General features: G+C 43.2%; 1 protein-coding gene across 2 annotated transcripts in view; it reads left to right on the top strand.

The window, feature by feature from the left end:
* Nucleotides 1-17,122, top strand: part of LOC125705061 (phospholipid-transporting ATPase ABCA1-like) — a 164,932-nt gene that overhangs the window by 131,106 nt on the left and 16,704 nt on the right. For both annotated transcript variants that reach the window (XM_048971386.1, XM_048971387.1), the window contains exons 44-48: nucleotides 3,134-3,240; nucleotides 4,970-5,111; nucleotides 6,154-6,288; nucleotides 6,468-6,571; nucleotides 7,041-7,133. In XM_048971386.1, the coding sequence (XP_048827343.1) occupies nucleotides 3,134-3,240; nucleotides 4,970-5,111; nucleotides 6,154-6,288; nucleotides 6,468-6,571; nucleotides 7,041-7,133 (581 nt within the window). The remainder of the gene's footprint in view (nucleotides 1-3,133; nucleotides 3,241-4,969; nucleotides 5,112-6,153; nucleotides 6,289-6,467; nucleotides 6,572-7,040; nucleotides 7,134-17,122) is intronic.

Below are 17,122 nucleotides of genomic sequence, written 5' to 3' on the forward strand. Positions count from 1 at the left end.
CGCTGCTGTGATCTAAATCTCTCTACGTAAACAAACAAGAATAGATCGATGAATGGAAACGAATTAAATATTCAGTGGTCGTGTGTGTGTGTGTGTGTGTGTGTGTGTGTGTGTGTGTGTGTGTGTGTGTGTGTGTGTGTGCCATCGCACGATATTTAATTCCGCATGAAAGCACAAGGCCTCACTCTTCTGCCTCCATAGGTTTAACATGAGTTCTGTAATATTCTTTATACCATAATTCCAACTATAACATCATATGGAACAGGATGGATATGTAGCTTGGGTGCATAATCACAACTTTTTGATATATATTTTGATATTTCTGTTATGTTACCATTATTCTCTTTTCGCCATTTTTTAGGAGATAGTGAGTCAAATACATCTTAAATATGGCATTTGGAATTGAATAAATTCACCCAATGTCATTTAAATTATGTCATCAGTCTCAAGCCAATTATCTATATGTTGCCATGGCATTTCACCTGAATGTTCATTGGGGATAAGGGTATATGAACGTGGCATGCATTGGCATGTCAATTAACTCCAAGCAGTTTAGCACTTTTGCATTCCTCAGTAACCCATTACCATGCGGCACAGAGCATTTTCTGCAGCCATCCTCCATAAAAGCTTGCTAAACAAAGCATAACAGATATATAATCATATATAAGACTCTTGATTTCTTACACCATTGTAGTTCATTGTGCGTAACTTTTGTTTTTATGTCATTTTCAATGATGATTCATTGCAATGCATCAGCGTTTCACAATCCAGTCCTTGAAGACCCCCAGACAGTCCACATTTTTGCTCCCTCCCAGACAGTAAATATTTTTGCTCCCTGGGAGGGACCGAAAATGTGGACTCTCTGGGTGTCCCCCAAGGTCCAGATTAGGAAACACTGCGATACACCTTTAAATGTCAGCTAGACTGGTACAACGCTCTTAATACAGAATTGAGAAGGGCACGTGGTGTGTGGCAGTTTGCTCTGAAAGATGTGGAGCCTGAATAAAGAGCACTTTGTGGTAGCTGACACGAGCATCTTCCCAGGCGTGCTGAATGCCGAGCTGCTTTTTAAGTTCCGGAGAAGCAACAAAGGGTCATTCACTTTCACGTACACTCAAATCCCCTTGGAACTGGTGGGGTATTTTTTTTTTTATTTAATCCAAAAGATGTTTTTTAATGGAAAATCTCTAACCTGTTTATGTTCCAGGAATCCTATGAGATTTTTGCATGCTTGCCATGTAATACGTCGTGTACAGCGATGGAGCGTTAACCTCTTCTCGGTGTCACCTGACCTTATTATAAACCTGATGCATCAATCAGTCTCAGCGGTTGCAGACCGTCACTGGTCCTCCTGCCTCAGTCCAGCCTGTGTGATGCCTGGTGCTGAGATGGACCAACACAGCCGGAAGAAGTTAACATAAAAAAGCCAAAATATAGTGTTCTGTGTGAAACCTTCTCCTTGAAATGAAGGAATCAGAGCTAAAACTGATAATGAGACATGAACATTAGTTCCTAGGCTGGTTAAAATTGCTGGTGCTAGTATTAAAAACTACAGCTTCAAAATCAGCAGATTTTCCCATTTTCACCCTTTTGCGCAAATTCACTTTTACTGGGGCGTTTAATATGCCAGACTCAAAGGATTCTCAGGTCAAGCCACTTTATTGCCATTTCACACATGAAGTAATATTGGGATTATAGGAGATACATTTCAGCAATAAATACTGGGCAGGGGGCAAATTAGAATAAAAACAAAATAAAACGTTACACAACAATATACATCAATGACAACAACAATGAACAGTGGTTTAGGCAGTAGGCTGTGCAAATGGCAAAAATATGCGTTTTACCAGCATTTATATGGTAGGTAGATGCGTCTGACATCACATATTTGTTAGATTGTAGTAGGTGAAATATAATGTGCTAAGTGAGCAGTATGTCCGAATCCTCAGTGTAGAGAAGGCAGTCGGCAAACAATACCTGGATTACATACTACAATTATGAAATTTTGTGCAAATGATAGACGTTAACTATCCCATAAGACCACTGGAGCTTCAACCAGAGGCACAGAATGCCGCTTGCTCAAAAATTTGTTTCAAGATGGCAGAGGAAGTGCTCTCTCTGTGTAAATTTAAGCAGAAAACGGTATCCAGCTATATAAGTTGACTCAAATATGTCAAGCTGCATCATCGGTAAACATCTTGGTATGGATATACAGTATGCAAGATGGTGACCGCAATATGTCTGAGTGCATACATACTGTTGTCATGCATACATACAGCATATACTACATTATCAGTCGAGTAGTAGGCTTGTAATGAAATTCAGTAGGTGCTGTGCAAGTACATGATTTCGAACACATCTGATAAGTCTGGTAGCCTGTGGGGGAAAGCGATTATAGAGGCCGGTGGTGGTGAACAGAATTCTCTAGGGCCTTTTTCCAGATGGAAGAAGATGAGCAGGCTGTATGACGAGTGCGAGCGATCACATGTGATAGAGTGGGCTCTGTTGTGCAGCTGTTAATATAAATGTCCATAAGGGTCGGTAAATAGGTTCCTGTGGTTTTATCTGCTGCCTTCACCATTCTTTGGCGGGACTTGCGGTCTGAGACTTTTCAGTTCCTGTACCAGACAGTAACGCACCTGTTTAGGAAGCTCTCTGTGGTTCCTCTGTAGAAAGCTGTGTGAACTGGGCAGGGGTGGGGGGTGGTGGTTGGGGTTGCTCTTCTCAAATAGCAGTGGAAGTGTAGGCGCTGGGAGATGATCTCAGGTCATCTGATATGTCTACTCCAAGGATCTTGGGGTTACACATATTGCCACTTCCATAGTGGAGCCATTGATGTTTAGTGGAGACTTCATGAAGTCTGTTATGGTCTCCTTGGTCTTCTCTACATTCGGGTCGTTATCCCCAATCACACTGCTGCTCACTCTGACTCTTGTCTGTATGCAGTTCCATCATTGTTGCTGATCAGAGCCTCCACCGCAGTCTCCTCTGCAGACCTGGTGACGCGGTTGTGAATCTCATATGCACTGAGCCACAATGCTACAGGCACCCCTGTTAATCTGTGTCTCTCTGCCTGTATATCTGCATAATCAGCTGCATTGTAAAAAGTTCGGTTTTTCCCCTTTATCTACAGTGCTTTGGATTGTTGGGTATAAATGGAGCCGGAAAAACCACCATATTCAAGATGCTGACGGGGGACATCGCAGTCTCCAGCGGAGATGCCTTCTTGAACGGTTACAGGTAGATATATTAACCAATCAGAGTGTGGGGCCTGTCCCTAAATGTGGACTCTTGTTCTCTTTGTTCTCCTCACACTAATACAGAACCAGCAGAAGATGTTTTGGGTTCTACTGCTTACTCCCATGCGTATTCAACTCATCTTCACCTAACTGAAAGGCCTTGCTTTCTTTCATAATATTCTTGGGCAGGTGTTTCCATGGCAACATTATTATTTGCCCTCACTAATTCTTTCCAGTTCTCCTAGACCAGCTTCACCCTAAGGTCCAGTGTGTTTCGAAGCATACTGCTGTTGCCATAGTTAATTTTTCATGAAGCTATTCTCTGATTCTGATCAACAAAGGACCCAACTGAAAATCTCAAGGCCCTCACATCGCTGCTAATGTTAACTGATGTAGTATGAAGTCAACACTCGCCGCGATCGCCTGAGTTTGGGCAGTGGAACGATGAACAGTCAGCATTCATTTTCGCAGGGCGCGTTAGCTCTGTGCGTCTGTCTGATTTGTGTCCAGTCAAGATCGCTCAAAATTGAGAAAAATTTGTTTTGCCTTATATTGATATCCTACTCTTGACAATAACGCTACCATAACAAAATCAGTGGATGACATATTTTCCTTCCAGTCCAGTCTTCATCGTGATGTAGGCCAAATTCCCTTTTATGCTGTAATTGCAGTTAATGAAGTCCAGTGAGAGATAGGCCTTCAACGTCAGTTATTGTAAAACCGGGTCAGATTGTGCCAAAATTGACATCAGAGAGATCCAGGTACTGAGGCAGTATAGTTGCTCTGATTTCTGCATGAAAACGTATGCTGCCTGGAGGGGTAGCGCTAAAGCTGCTTCTCCCCGTGGCCGGTTTGCCTTAAAAAGAACTAAATCAGAAGATAATTTTTTGCACCCTCGGGCTAGTGGCTACCAGGATAGGCTCTGGACCCCGCGACTCTGCATAAGGCTAGAGGATGTAGTAATTGGATGGATGGGAGGAGAGACGGGGGGATGGATGGGGGGGCGAACGGCAGTCTTTGAACCAGACTTATTTTTGCGTAATGTTTAGAATTCTCTTATCCAGTAGATCCCCTTAATTTTCCAACCAACTTGTTTTCTTTCCCCTTTTAATGTGATCAGGAGACTTTTATCACTCTGGTGAAGCCAAATTCGAATCCCATAGCAGAAATGCAATTGCTGTACAGCTTGCTGTTGACTTTCTCTCTTCCTGTATGGTGACTGACTTTTTTTTATCCCCTCTCCATGTGACAGTTGCCGTGTCTCTGGTTCAGCCAGAGGCTCTGGCGGCTGTAGAATTCGCTCTGCGAGAACTTTTTTTTTTTTTCAGGTCGAGACGTTGTCATGGTAACGCGTTCAATGTGCGCCGCATCTTGGGTGGCATTCAAGAATGCTCTGTCAAAAATAATTTAGGTGAAAATGAAAGCACAATTCTCAAATTCCTGTGTTCAGAAGAGCTGTTAGGGGCCCGCCACCTTTCCAAAAGGCCTGGCGGGATGTGGCTGCATTCCCACTTACCGCTATAAGCTAAGGTGCCTTCCCAAGGCATACAACCTATGTGTATTGACATAAGGACAGTCTGTGCCAGGTCCCTATACAGTCGTGTGTACTACAGCCATATACAGTACATAGATGCGTTTGATTCCGCTGCTCTCTGTTCCACAGGGGTCTTGTGTGTGCTGTACGCAGATGTAAAAAAGGCCTAATTTCCATAATATGTGCTCTTTGACAGTATCCGTACACAGATGGCAGACGTCCATCAGAACATGGGTTACTGCCCACAGTTTGACGCCATAGATGATCTTCTGACTGGCCAGGAGCACCTGGAGTTTTATGCGCGCATTCGTGGAGTTCCAGAGAAGGAAGTTAAAATGGTGAGCAGGCACCTCAATTATGCATATGTGCATTCATTTGCACTTATTCTGTATTTGTGTCACAATACACACTTATGGGTACAGTATATAGTTATTTATGAAGTTACAGTACAAGTAAACCTCACAGGAATTTTGTTAGATGTTTAGTGGATGGTGTCCTCATTATCCATAACATGCTGATTATCATGGGGGCAGTATGTGACTCGATGCCTGTCATCAGAAGCTTGCAGGTTCAAAATGACATCGCTCCCTGCAGGCCACTGTAAATGTGAATAATGACATTTTCTTTTGGCCCTGGAGCAAGGCACACAATCCCCCAAAAAATGCGCCCGGGAGGCCAAATAAATGGCCTGACCCTGTGCGCAGACCCCAAGCTTCACTGTCAACTGTATACCTGCGTGTTTATTTTTCAAAGGAGAGCATAATGGGATGTGTGAAGAGAAGCATTCCGGAGTACTTCTGGAAATGGAAAAGGAAGCATTAAAAGTAGTTTCATTTCCTGTATATTGAAACTTAGTCGCATCCTCCTTAGCGAAGAGGTCTGACTCTTCAGCACCATCATAAGGTTGTATAAGCCTCCATATAATGAGATGTAATCCAGTTCGGCCTCATGTTCCTTGTGGAAATCCACCATCACTTTGTATAAATTGATGTGAAGTTGAACTCTTCCATGATGACTCTGTGATGATTCTTCTTTCTCTCAAGATGAAATGCTCACTGGGGGGTGGGGTGGGGAGGAGGGTTGCTACGTCTCAGACATGCAAGTGGTTAAAGCATGTATAAAAACTCAGTTTGTGATTGTTGCTTCATTTTTAGCCATCACCTTGCTCCAAATAGATATGTAGCTTAGAGCTTTTCTGAAGAAATTCATGTACAGTCTCTTGCTCTGTGGTCCTGCAGATGACACTCCCCTTAGGACTGTAACTAGCAACATTACGTTTAAAGGTCTGTGCCCTCTTTTGCACACCCTGAATGAGTTCCAGGGGACAGCCAGTGTCAGGCCACAGGGTGACATGACAGAATGAATCCATCTCTCCTTCAGGTGGCCAGATGGGGCATTCAGAAGCTAGGCTTGGTGAAGTACTCAGATAAGTCTGCCGGGACCTACAGCGGAGGAAACAAGCGCAAGCTGTCCACCGCCATGGCGCTGATAGGGTGCCCCCCAGTGGTCTACCTGGTAAGTGTCATATAGTGCAGCCACAGCCTCAATTCAATACCTTAAAGCTCTCCAAAGAGTGTCTCACCGAGGATCGCAGCAAGTCACCGTGGAGCTAAGAGTAGAGAGAGGTCTCGAAATAGAGAGTCGACAATGGCGACCTGTCCTTTGTGTCGAGAGTTAACAATGGGCCTTTGCAGGATGAACCCACTACGGGGATGGACCCCAAGGCCCGCCGCTTCCTGTGGAATTGTATCCTCAGTGTGATCAAGGAGGGCCGGTCTGTCATCCTCACCTCTCACAGGTGAGGTCCTATGTCCATTCACAGTGCTTCACAGTGACCTGCAGGGAGCAGTGTTACTTTGAGGCTCCAGATTCCATTATTATCGGGCGGATAATAAAGAACTTTTAACAATAACTTTGACCCCACAATTTGACATTTTAGCTAATGAAGAACATATGTAACTCTACTGAGCTCGTCATGCATCAGATATTCAGTCATAATAATGACGACTGTGTGTTTTAGATCAGTGTTTCTCAATCCGGTCCTCAAGGAACTCCAGATGGTCCGCGTTTTTGCTCCCCCCCCAGCTCCTAGCTGGAAGGTAGCAAAATTTTGGGCAGTCTAGGGGTCCACGAGGACCAGTTTGAGAAATATCGGTGTAGACATTATGACCACAGCCATGGTATGGTGCAGGTAACAGCACGTAACCCACTTTTGTAAGCCCTTTATGTGGGGTAACAGCATGTAACCAGCGCCTTGTGTATTGCAGCATGGAGGAGTGCGAGGCTCTGTGCACACGCATGGCCATCATGGTCAACGGCCGCTTTAAGTGCCTGGGCAGCATCCAGCACCTGAAGAGCAGGTGAGCTTCTCGCTTTGTGCGCCTTCATTACTGTAGTCTGACAGGAGGCTGTCAACACTACTGTAACTTCAGAGAGAAGGCCAGCTCATGTAATGAGGGCCTGGAGTTTAACCTCTCAGTTTTTCAAACACAGCCCAGCACTGGCGTACTGCCTACAGCCTGTCACATTGATTTCCACGCTGTTTTTTTTTAGCCACGCCTTCTGTGTGTCCAGTTTATCTCTCCAGTTTACCACACCCTGTGTTTTTTCACGCTGGTTGTTCGGTCCTCTATGCTATGTTTTTCACACTTAAACCCGTACACGTTTTTCACTCTATTCCATGCCGTGTTTTTTTTTTTTCTTTCGGTTTTAGCACTCTGTGTTTTTTCCGACGCATTAAACGCTGCGCTTTTCACAGGTCATTCGGTTTGCCACACCTGTGTTTGTCATACTTCTGCCGTACCCCTGTTTGTTCGGTTCACCCCGTTTTTAACCCCCACTGTTCTTATGTGCCCCCCCCCCCCTTGGCACCAAAGCCAGTGTTTTTGTGGTTTGCCACACAGGGCACCGTACCGTGCATGTTGCAGTCCGGCAGGGAGATGGGTAGAGTCCCTCGGTCTCTGAGGCTCGGTAATTTGACATGCTTGGCTTCGAAATCAAAGTTGAGATGCCATTTTCTGCACAGATGGAGCTGTTGTCAACTCAAATAATTGGTACAGCCAGAACGAAAACCCACTCAGGCTACAGCAAAATGTCCAATGTAGCAAAGAAAACATTCTTCAAGTAAATGCTTTATTGAGTTATTTTGCAATAATAATGTATATTCTGTGTTTGATCATCATTAGGTAGGAGAGCTGAAGGAAGTCAGATTATACCTTTGTAAACGTGTGGCAGACACTGGGCGGGGCTTAAAGACGTCTCTCCAGTAGGAACCCTGCTTCTGTCTGGTTCTGCATTCAGTCTGTAAAGAAGGGACATCTGGGGACACTGTAGCTGGGAAACAACGTACAGAGGAACGGTGCATTGAGGCAGAGTTTGCATGTTCAAGTTCAAGACTTTTATTGTCATTGTTCAGTTGCCTGGACAACGAAATTAACTGACAGACCACAAAGATACAAGAAAAGTGATAGAGATGTTACAAGATAAAAAAAATGTGTGTGTGTAACAGGGAGAGGGAAAGAACAATTCAAAAAATTATAATATGATTGTGTTGGTAATGTAAAGAGCTATTTTAATGCATTTCAGTGATTGAGTAAGCGTTTCTCTCCAAAGTGACTGAGCTGTGTTATGTTCTGAAAAGAATGCATGGCTAGATGTTAAATGACACAATTTGGGGACAGGTAAGGCTGAAGGCCACAGGTGCTGTGACAGTGACCCAGTTAATCTCGTCACATATACATTTTCATAAGCACTCCTTCCTATCTGATGACTGTAATTACAGTCATAACCGTCATTCCGTGTGAAATGGAGATTTTTTTCCAAAATTCGGAAGCGCTTCAGTTGTCAGGGCAATTAGCGATAATTGTGATAGACTGTCCATTTTCTTCCAAAAAGTAGCGATGAAATAACTTAGATATCATGTAGTGGATCTGTTATTGGTGCTGCTCTCATGTCTTGCATGAAGTGAAATTGTAATGAACTTCAAAGTAATGTAAAATTCTCTATGGGCCTGAGAATAAAGAAAATATATACAATAATAATAATAGATGATGATTATGGTGATGATGATGATGGTGATGATGATGAACACACCTCTGGGACCTGGGCTGGAGTCTCCATCCCGGCTCTGCTGTACCTGTGTGGACTTTGCATGTTCTTGCTGTGTCGTTATAGCCCCCCCCCCCCCCCCCCCCCCACAGTCTAAAAACTTGCAACAGTGAATTCGAGTCCCCAAAGTGCACATAGGTGTGAAAGGTGTGTGTGCCCTGCGATAGTCTGGCACCCCATCCTGGATTAACTGGAGAAGTGGGTCTAGAAAGTGGATGGATGGGTATATTCAAAAGAGAATTTAATAGGCCTGCAGAAAACATGCATGATGGGAACAGTTTGATGTCTGTAAAAACAGCAACAGTGGTTATAAATTTTTACTGAGAGCCATGTTGAACAGTCGCCCCTTTGAGTGTCCTTGCTCCTCATTCATTCATAATGTCTCATTGAATATTCGTTCCAAAGTGACAATAAATAAAGGTCAAGAACACGGTTTATTGGCGTCGAAATGAAGGACACCAAGGAGACAAGCTGGGCCTGAATTGTAAATTGTGACGTGTTAATCTCCCAGTGCATCACATACTCCGCGAATATTACATGCACATATGCGCTTCTTCACAGCGGCTTGATAAATGCATCGACACATTACACGGGAAGATGTAGATGGTGCAGGGAGTTTCAGGCACAGCGGGGTTGCATCCCTCAGTAGAAATGCAATGTGTCGCATTTTTCACTGCAGTACACCCCGGAACTGACTGCATCTGTTCCCTTTATTTATGCAGACACGCAGCTTGTCTGCTTATGTTGTGGTCATTAAAAAAAACTACAATCAATATCGATATTTAATCATGCAGAGAGACTTCACGTCAGAGGCGAGAGCTCGCACGGAATCGAAGACTGTTTCCAGCAGCTCGTTAGTACAGCATTTGATGAGAACCAGACAACACGTCACATAATCCATTGCAAGATCTCTTTTTTTCCCTCCACTGGACATGTTTGGTAGCCATGCTTCTCACAGAGCATAAGTGGGAAACAATGGCATTTCAAACAATGGCATTGGGATTTTAATGATAGAGGCAGCCCAGTACAAACATTAGGAAGATGCAGAAACTGCATCATGAAATTGAAAATGTGTGCGATTCCCTTTGTTCATACTGTATAGCCATATTGCATCAAATAAAAAAAAAAGTTTCTAATGCGACATGGAAAATGTCTGTTTGGGATGCATAGCATTTGCATTTCATTTGGTGCAACAAACTTAAAACCTAAGAAAGTAAATCTTCAGGCAGGAATAAATAGATTTATGAGGCATCTGAAACTTATAGAGAATATCAGAATCTTTGATGTATTTTTTTAAGAGGGCAAACTTATTTCCTACTTTGTAGCTGTGTGTATGGTCTACAGTTGAAGTTCAGTTGCACACATTTACATGTAGTGCTTTTCAATGTATTTTATGGTTGGAGATTGAACTGTGGGGCAGTGTCCAATATTAAAACTTTATAAAGAATAAATTTACATCACCCATGTATCTTTGAAACCGAAAGTCAAATGAATAGAGAGAAAAAGTATTCATGATTGCCTGTGATGATGATGGTGGTGTTTGACGTGTTATAACAGTGATTCCCAACCCAGGCCTTGAGGACCCCCCCACGGTCCATGTTTTTGCTCCCGCCCAGCTCCCTGCCAGACAGTCCAGATACGTAACTAGCTGGGGGGGAGTGAAAATGTGGAGTGTCTGGGGGGTCCCTGAGGACCGGCTTGGGAAACAGTGTGTTATCATTTTCTGCACATGTGAATAAAGGCAGAAGAACTCGGTGGGAAATGTCAGATGGGAACAGTCATGGCAATCTCTTAGTAATGAGTTTTAGCTAGCCTCAAAGTTCACAGTCCCTTCCTGACACTCATAAAGAGCTCTTGTTCTCCGAGAGTTTAGCACTCTAGCTATTCTTCTGGACTGGAGTGCTTTTCAGTGGCCTATAATAATCTTTTTTTTAATGGACTGTAGTTGTGTATTGGGTGGCATGGTGGTGCAGTGGTTAGCACTGTTGCCTCACACCTCTGGGACCCGGGTTCGAGTCTCTGCCTGGGTCACCTGTGTGCGGAGTTTGCATGTTCTCACCATGTCGTCGTGGAGTTTCCTCCAGTTTCCCCCCACAGTCCAAAGACATGCCGAGGCTCATTGGAGTTATTAAATTACCCGTAGGAGTGCATGTGTGAGTGAATGGTGTGTGAGTGTGCCCTGTGATGGGCTGGCCCCCCATCCTGGGTTGTTCCCTGCCTCATGCCCATTGCTTTCGGGATAGGCTCCGGACCCCCCGCAACCCAGAAGGATAAACGGTTTGGAAAATGGATGAATGATGTGTACATAAATATTGTATCACAAAGGAACCTTCCTGGCAAAATAAAGGATAAAAAAATCTGATAATGATTGAAATCAGAATTCAGTTGGGAAAGCTGTGATTGGAATAGTGCTTTCTTAATTCACATTATCTACTGTCACAGGTAGATGTGATACTTCAAAAACAATTGCAATATTGCATTTTATTTACTATTTGAAAGGAGCATAATATTGGCTACAACAAGCATGACCTTCTTCAGTAACCTACAACTCTGGAATTATTTAAGAGACACAGCAAAATCTTCAGTTTCACTCATTTCTCAATTTATAGGTATGCGCCTGCTTCCCGTTGATGAAGGGTTTCCCCTTTGCTTTATGGGTCTTCAGTCCTGTTTTTAGGAGCCTGATATGAACTGTCGTAGCAGCGCACTGCACACCACTTTAATGTTTTCTATTCCTTTTGAAGGTCACTTGAGGTCCTCCGATTTATGAGGCACTGCCGGAAAAGTTGACAGTCATCTCTGGGATTAAAAAGTTGCTTCCGCCCTCTCCATGACTGGTTTCTGGTCATTCCCAGTTTTTCCAGCTTCACTTTGTTCTTGTGTCCTGCTGTCTTAGAATCTTTGAGCCTGGAAGCAGCCTGCCTCGCAGCGTAGCCTTCTGCCAGCAGAACCAGGATTAAACCAGGATTTAACAATGCAGATATTTAAAAAGTATAGAGGGGTCTCATATATTTTTTTCCAGAGCTGTATGTTAATTTTAATATTATCTTGCATTGTTTTTAACAAAATTTCAGCCTTAGTGGACTTTTTAGATTTTCAGGCCAAACATAGTACTTGTTTCACTTTGAAATGGCTTTTTGAGTTTTATTTTGGGGGAAAAAATAAGTAAATTTTACGTGGTAGATGTAGATAGTATTCTAATAAATTAAGAGATGGTCCTTTACTTGCTGTCTGCAGTACATTTTAATGCTTTTTTTTAGAAATCCCATCTTGCTGTCCTTCTGAGGTACATATGCATGTCCTTGGAGTACTTTGGGGGGGATAAGGGCCTTGCTCAAGGGCCCAATAGAGATGTGATCATTCTACTGAGGCTTGAACCGACAACCTTCGGATGAGAGGCACAGATGCTTAACCTCCTGAGCCACACGCTACCCCCACTGTTGGTACACATTAAACTTTTTAAACATTTCCTAGCATCCTTAGTAGCTTGTTCTGTGTGTGTTCATTGTGACTGAGAGACTGTTCACTATTGGGACACTTGTGGCAGGAGTCTCAATGAGAAGGACTGCAAAAGATGCTGAGGTTCCTGGAAGCAAAGGGCTCAGGGTCATGCTGCCGTCATCAGTCAGGAGCAACCGTGAACGAAAGTGCAGCCATTGGCATAAGAAGGTATTTTCATCAAGAGGACTCCACCGGGAACTCTAAGAAAAGGTTTACTGTGGGTCAATTCCAAATCTCAACCCAAATGAAAGATGGCAGGGTCTGAAGCAGCAAAAGAACTGAAGCATTTTCTGTTATAATCAACGAGATGCCCAATGATGATGGACCAATGGTGCCACAGGCCTCCAGTAGAGGACCAGGGAATATACACCAAGACCTTGGAACTCTCTTGGGGGCTCGTGGTGGTCAAAAGCCCTAATTTGGTGTGTCCTATGTTGTGAAAGCTACCTGTAGGCCATCATAAATCATAACCACCACTGCTTATTGCGACTAGGCCTAACCTTCCGGAATCAATACAGAATATGAAGATGCTCTTCAAGCAGAATGCGGAGCAATTTGCATTGTTAGTGGAAGGAATTTAGATTTTATGCAGCAGTATTAGAGTGCACCCCCCCCCCCCCCCCCCGTTTTTCTTGGTTTGTTGATTTTTCAACAGGCTGCTTATTGGCTGCTCTGGATGTGCCAGCTGTTTGCCATGGAAACTGAGAGAGCCGTCACGAGATTCTCTGTTTTCCTCCGACTGTGCGCTTTATTTCAAGGGCTCAGATAATGTTCATTAATTAATAAGAGCTGGATTATTGGCAGATAATTACCGGGAGAGTGGTGGCTGTGGCTTGAACACTGTGTAATTATAATGTAAAGTAAAAAGAGCATACGGCATTTGCTGGAACGTTCGAGGCAATGATTTTCACATAATTTGCTTGACGGACTGAAAACCATCCGAAGCGTCCACAATATCTTTTTTTGTTCCTTTTCGCACTCGTTTTGCAGGTCAGTGAAGCCCAGATAAACCAAATAATTCATTGTGAACTTGCTTACTCAAAAATTTTCAGGTGCATAATGATAGGCTTCTAGATATAAAAGGGCCGTTGAAGAGATAGTAACAGAGGGACTCCATTAAAAAAAAAATCCCGCAATAATAGGTTTTCGGAGACATAGTGTAATACAAAGAAGCAGTGAGGCTAGGGAGTTAAATCAGAAAGGCACTTTGCTAGACCATGTGAATAAATGAATTGTACCTGATTTTGTTCTGTACCTTTCAAGTATGTGCAAGAAGCATCTGACTTCTGCTAGGAAAACATGCATAAATATATAATAACGGTTATAAATCATTCCCTGCAAGGTTTGCTCATTTCATCTGCTACTTAGTTTTCAGCTTGCAGATAATGGCTCAAAATATCCGTACCTGAAAATGTTTACGACTGTAAGAAAATATTGTTTCTTTTAAATGTGGTTTTTGTTATAGCCGGGACTGTAAAATGTATGCAGCCTGTCTTATTAAAGGCTGAATATAAAGAGTCACAGTCACAGAGTACTCAGCTGATTGGTAGAAACAAAATCTCGGTCTAGATTTGTCGTTTCTGTGCCTGGAATGCCCAACCCTGGCTATAGGCAGAATAGAATCCTGAATTACCTGCGTAGCTGAGGAGGTGAAATGATTATCCGTTTTCTAGGTACAGTAGGAGGCCTCCCAAGTAAAGCTTTGCTTCGGCTCCTTTAAAGGTAGAGCCGGCCCTGTCTTCAAACCATCAAAGAATGAGAACGACCTCCCCTGCAATTAATGGTCAAATGTAAATGTATCATTATAGTTCTCATACCTTAGCAACTGCTGACGGTGGAATTTCTTTCATAAAAGAGCAGGGAGGCATCACAAAAGAGATTTTTACTCAACCATTAGAAATGGCCGCCGCTTTTGTTCTCGCTGTTACAATACTTCTGTCTGTAGTCCAAAGTAATTACTACCACCGCTGGAATACCCTTCAGCCAAGTCCATGTGAAACTCCGAGGTCCAGCACTGGTGGTTTCAGGAACCATTTATCATGCTCCACAGAAACAATTAATTGAACGCCCTATGAAGAAGGCCTGTATTTAAATTGCTTGTTGAGCAGAGTACCGAATAACAACCTTTGACAATTCAGCAGCTTTTACCCAAGGTTGATGGGGATTGTTATTTATAACAATTTATAATGCGTTTTTTTTTTTTCTCCCTTGAAAGTTCTCGACGAAAAAATACCACCAACGTCTTATCTTTCTCTCACACAGGCTCGTGCGGCTCTTATTTTCTCGAAACACATTGGGTAATCCAGCTTGTGCTTCTGAGAGCAACCTTAACAGATGTTATGCCAGCGTGAAATCGTGCCAGTTCGGGGAAAAAAGTCACAACAAAGCGGCTGCTGAACTCGCTGGGACGTGCGACAGCGGCAGGGTGAAATGTACAATAAAAAGCAGAAAACAATTATTCCTGTGTTCATGGGCTTCAAGTTCACTCCCCAAATTGAAATCCAATCATTTCTCCATCCAGTCGTTTCATTGTATCTCTCCATCACCTTTCATGTCCTGTTGCCAGTGTCAAAAAATGTGGTGGTGGGGGGGCGGGGGGCCTATACCCTTTGAGTCATTTCATTCGGTTTCCCCATAGGTTGTGGGAACGTCCATAGGACAGTGAGGGAGGGAGACTCAGAGGACAGTATGTCTTGTGGCCCAAATCAGCTTAACAGCCCCAACTTATCCCTGGGAGAGGGCAAGCAGTCTGAGAAGCAGCTGTTTCAATAAAAGCACAATTAAAGAGTTGAAAACGCTGCGGACAGAAAATGACAGTGGGAAGTATCGTAGTGGATCTGCGTGTTTATCACAGTGCTAAGTGACAAAATGGCTCTCCCGGAGCCTTGTGCATTGCCATAGGTGGTCCAACCAACTGAATATTGCAAGGTTTACAGTAGAAAGTTTACAGAAGCGACAAAGTGCATGTGGTTCGGTTGGTGGCGGCAGAGATAATTCACTTCATACCTGTCATTCAGGATTTACATTTTTATTTAATTGCTTTTAAGACGCTTTATCATACCTTGAGATGTTCCTTTTTATCCTTTTAAATCATGGATATTAACTAGAGCAACTCAAGTGAATCATCTTGATCATGAGGACTAAAAAAGCCCTCACAGGTTTTGGATTCCGATCATGGATATGCTCTCTGCCGCAGGACCACATGTTGATTAGCAATGGAAGCCGTTACTTCCATGCATGCATCTGTCCATCGTCCTTAACCACTTATCTAGTCCAGGATTACAGTGAGCCTGCAGAACAGGCCGCAAGGTGGGTGACACCTTGAACAGAATTTAATCAATGAATACATATATCAGCTGTATATTTCAATTTTCATAGGGTATAGTAGCCAGAGGGTAAAGTATTTGTAATAACACTTCCTAAATATAAACTTTTTTTGCATGAGATTAAATATGCCTTAATACTTCTATACCCTCTGTGATGGGCTGGCCCCCCATCCTAGGTTGTTCCCTGCCTCGTGCCCATTGCTTCCGGGATAGGCTCCGGACCCGCCGCGACCCAGTGGGATAAGCGGTTTGGAAAATGGATGGATGGATGGATGGATGGACTTCTAAACTCTTGCAATTTTTCCTGATTTATGTATAAATGATTTATTTTTCACATCCCTCCAAATTTTCAACACTCCTAACGGACTCTGTAAATGATAACTCGTTAATCTGGTTGGTTTTTCCAACTATAAATCTTGGATGACCTTAAATCCCGTTTTTAAAAATGCCCCTAAATATTCATATGACATTCACCGGGCCATATAATCTTAAGTCTCTATTGTTGACAGTCTATTCTTCGAAGGCTGACATTATAAAAGCAATATTGTGTGATCTTCCTGGAGCACATGACATCCTTGAAGGCCATAGGATTTAAATGGGCATGGTACCCTTTGCACACCTGAGGTCTGAGATATTAGCCCTCACCCTGGTAGTCCTCACAAGACATGAACGGGCAAACTCTGAGATGTGACAGTGAGGCAGTGAGAGGGTAAGGGGCAGGGGGGGTATTTTACAACTGGAGCATCTGGGCTACGTCATCCCATTGGCCCTTAAAACTAAGCATGAACCCATCCCCTGCAGCTGTTCCAGTAATTGGCTTTTCCCTAACGTCGATTACATTTCGTCTTTGAGAAGAGGCCGCGCTTCATGAATATTAGATGGACGCCTCTCTTCATCCGTTCAAGGAGGTGTGAACGTTAACCTTCTGCACACCAGAAGCAAGTATTTACACGTCGCACACACACAATCAAACTTTGTACTACTGTGTAGGAAAACTGCTTTTCCGCCTGCTTGCTGGATTGTGCTTGAAGAAATAAGCAATACAGTAATCCCGGCGTATCCGTGGGTGACGCGTCCCAAGACCTACTGCGGACAGCCGAAATCCATCCACGCACCCCATATACAGTATAACGTGATTTCCTTGTACTTACATATGGTAATTGATAAATTACAACAATAACACCAACATTAACTACAGTAATAATAAAGTACATCGTACATTATTATACAGCATTGTACTCTCCAATAAAAGGGATTTTGTTGTTTGAGCTTAATTCTCAAGAGACAATAGAGCAATGAAAAAATATCACGTATCAAGGGATGATGGACCAATGAGAATCATGCATATTATTCCTCTCATAGGACAAAGGAACAGTGAAAAAACATTGGCTATTGTTACAAATTTCATTTCAATG

The sequence above is a fragment of the Brienomyrus brachyistius genome, chromosome 12, assembly GCF_023856365.1.
Source record: "Brienomyrus brachyistius isolate T26 chromosome 12, BBRACH_0.4, whole genome shotgun sequence".
NCBI lineage: Eukaryota > Metazoa > Chordata > Actinopteri > Osteoglossiformes > Mormyridae > Brienomyrus > Brienomyrus brachyistius.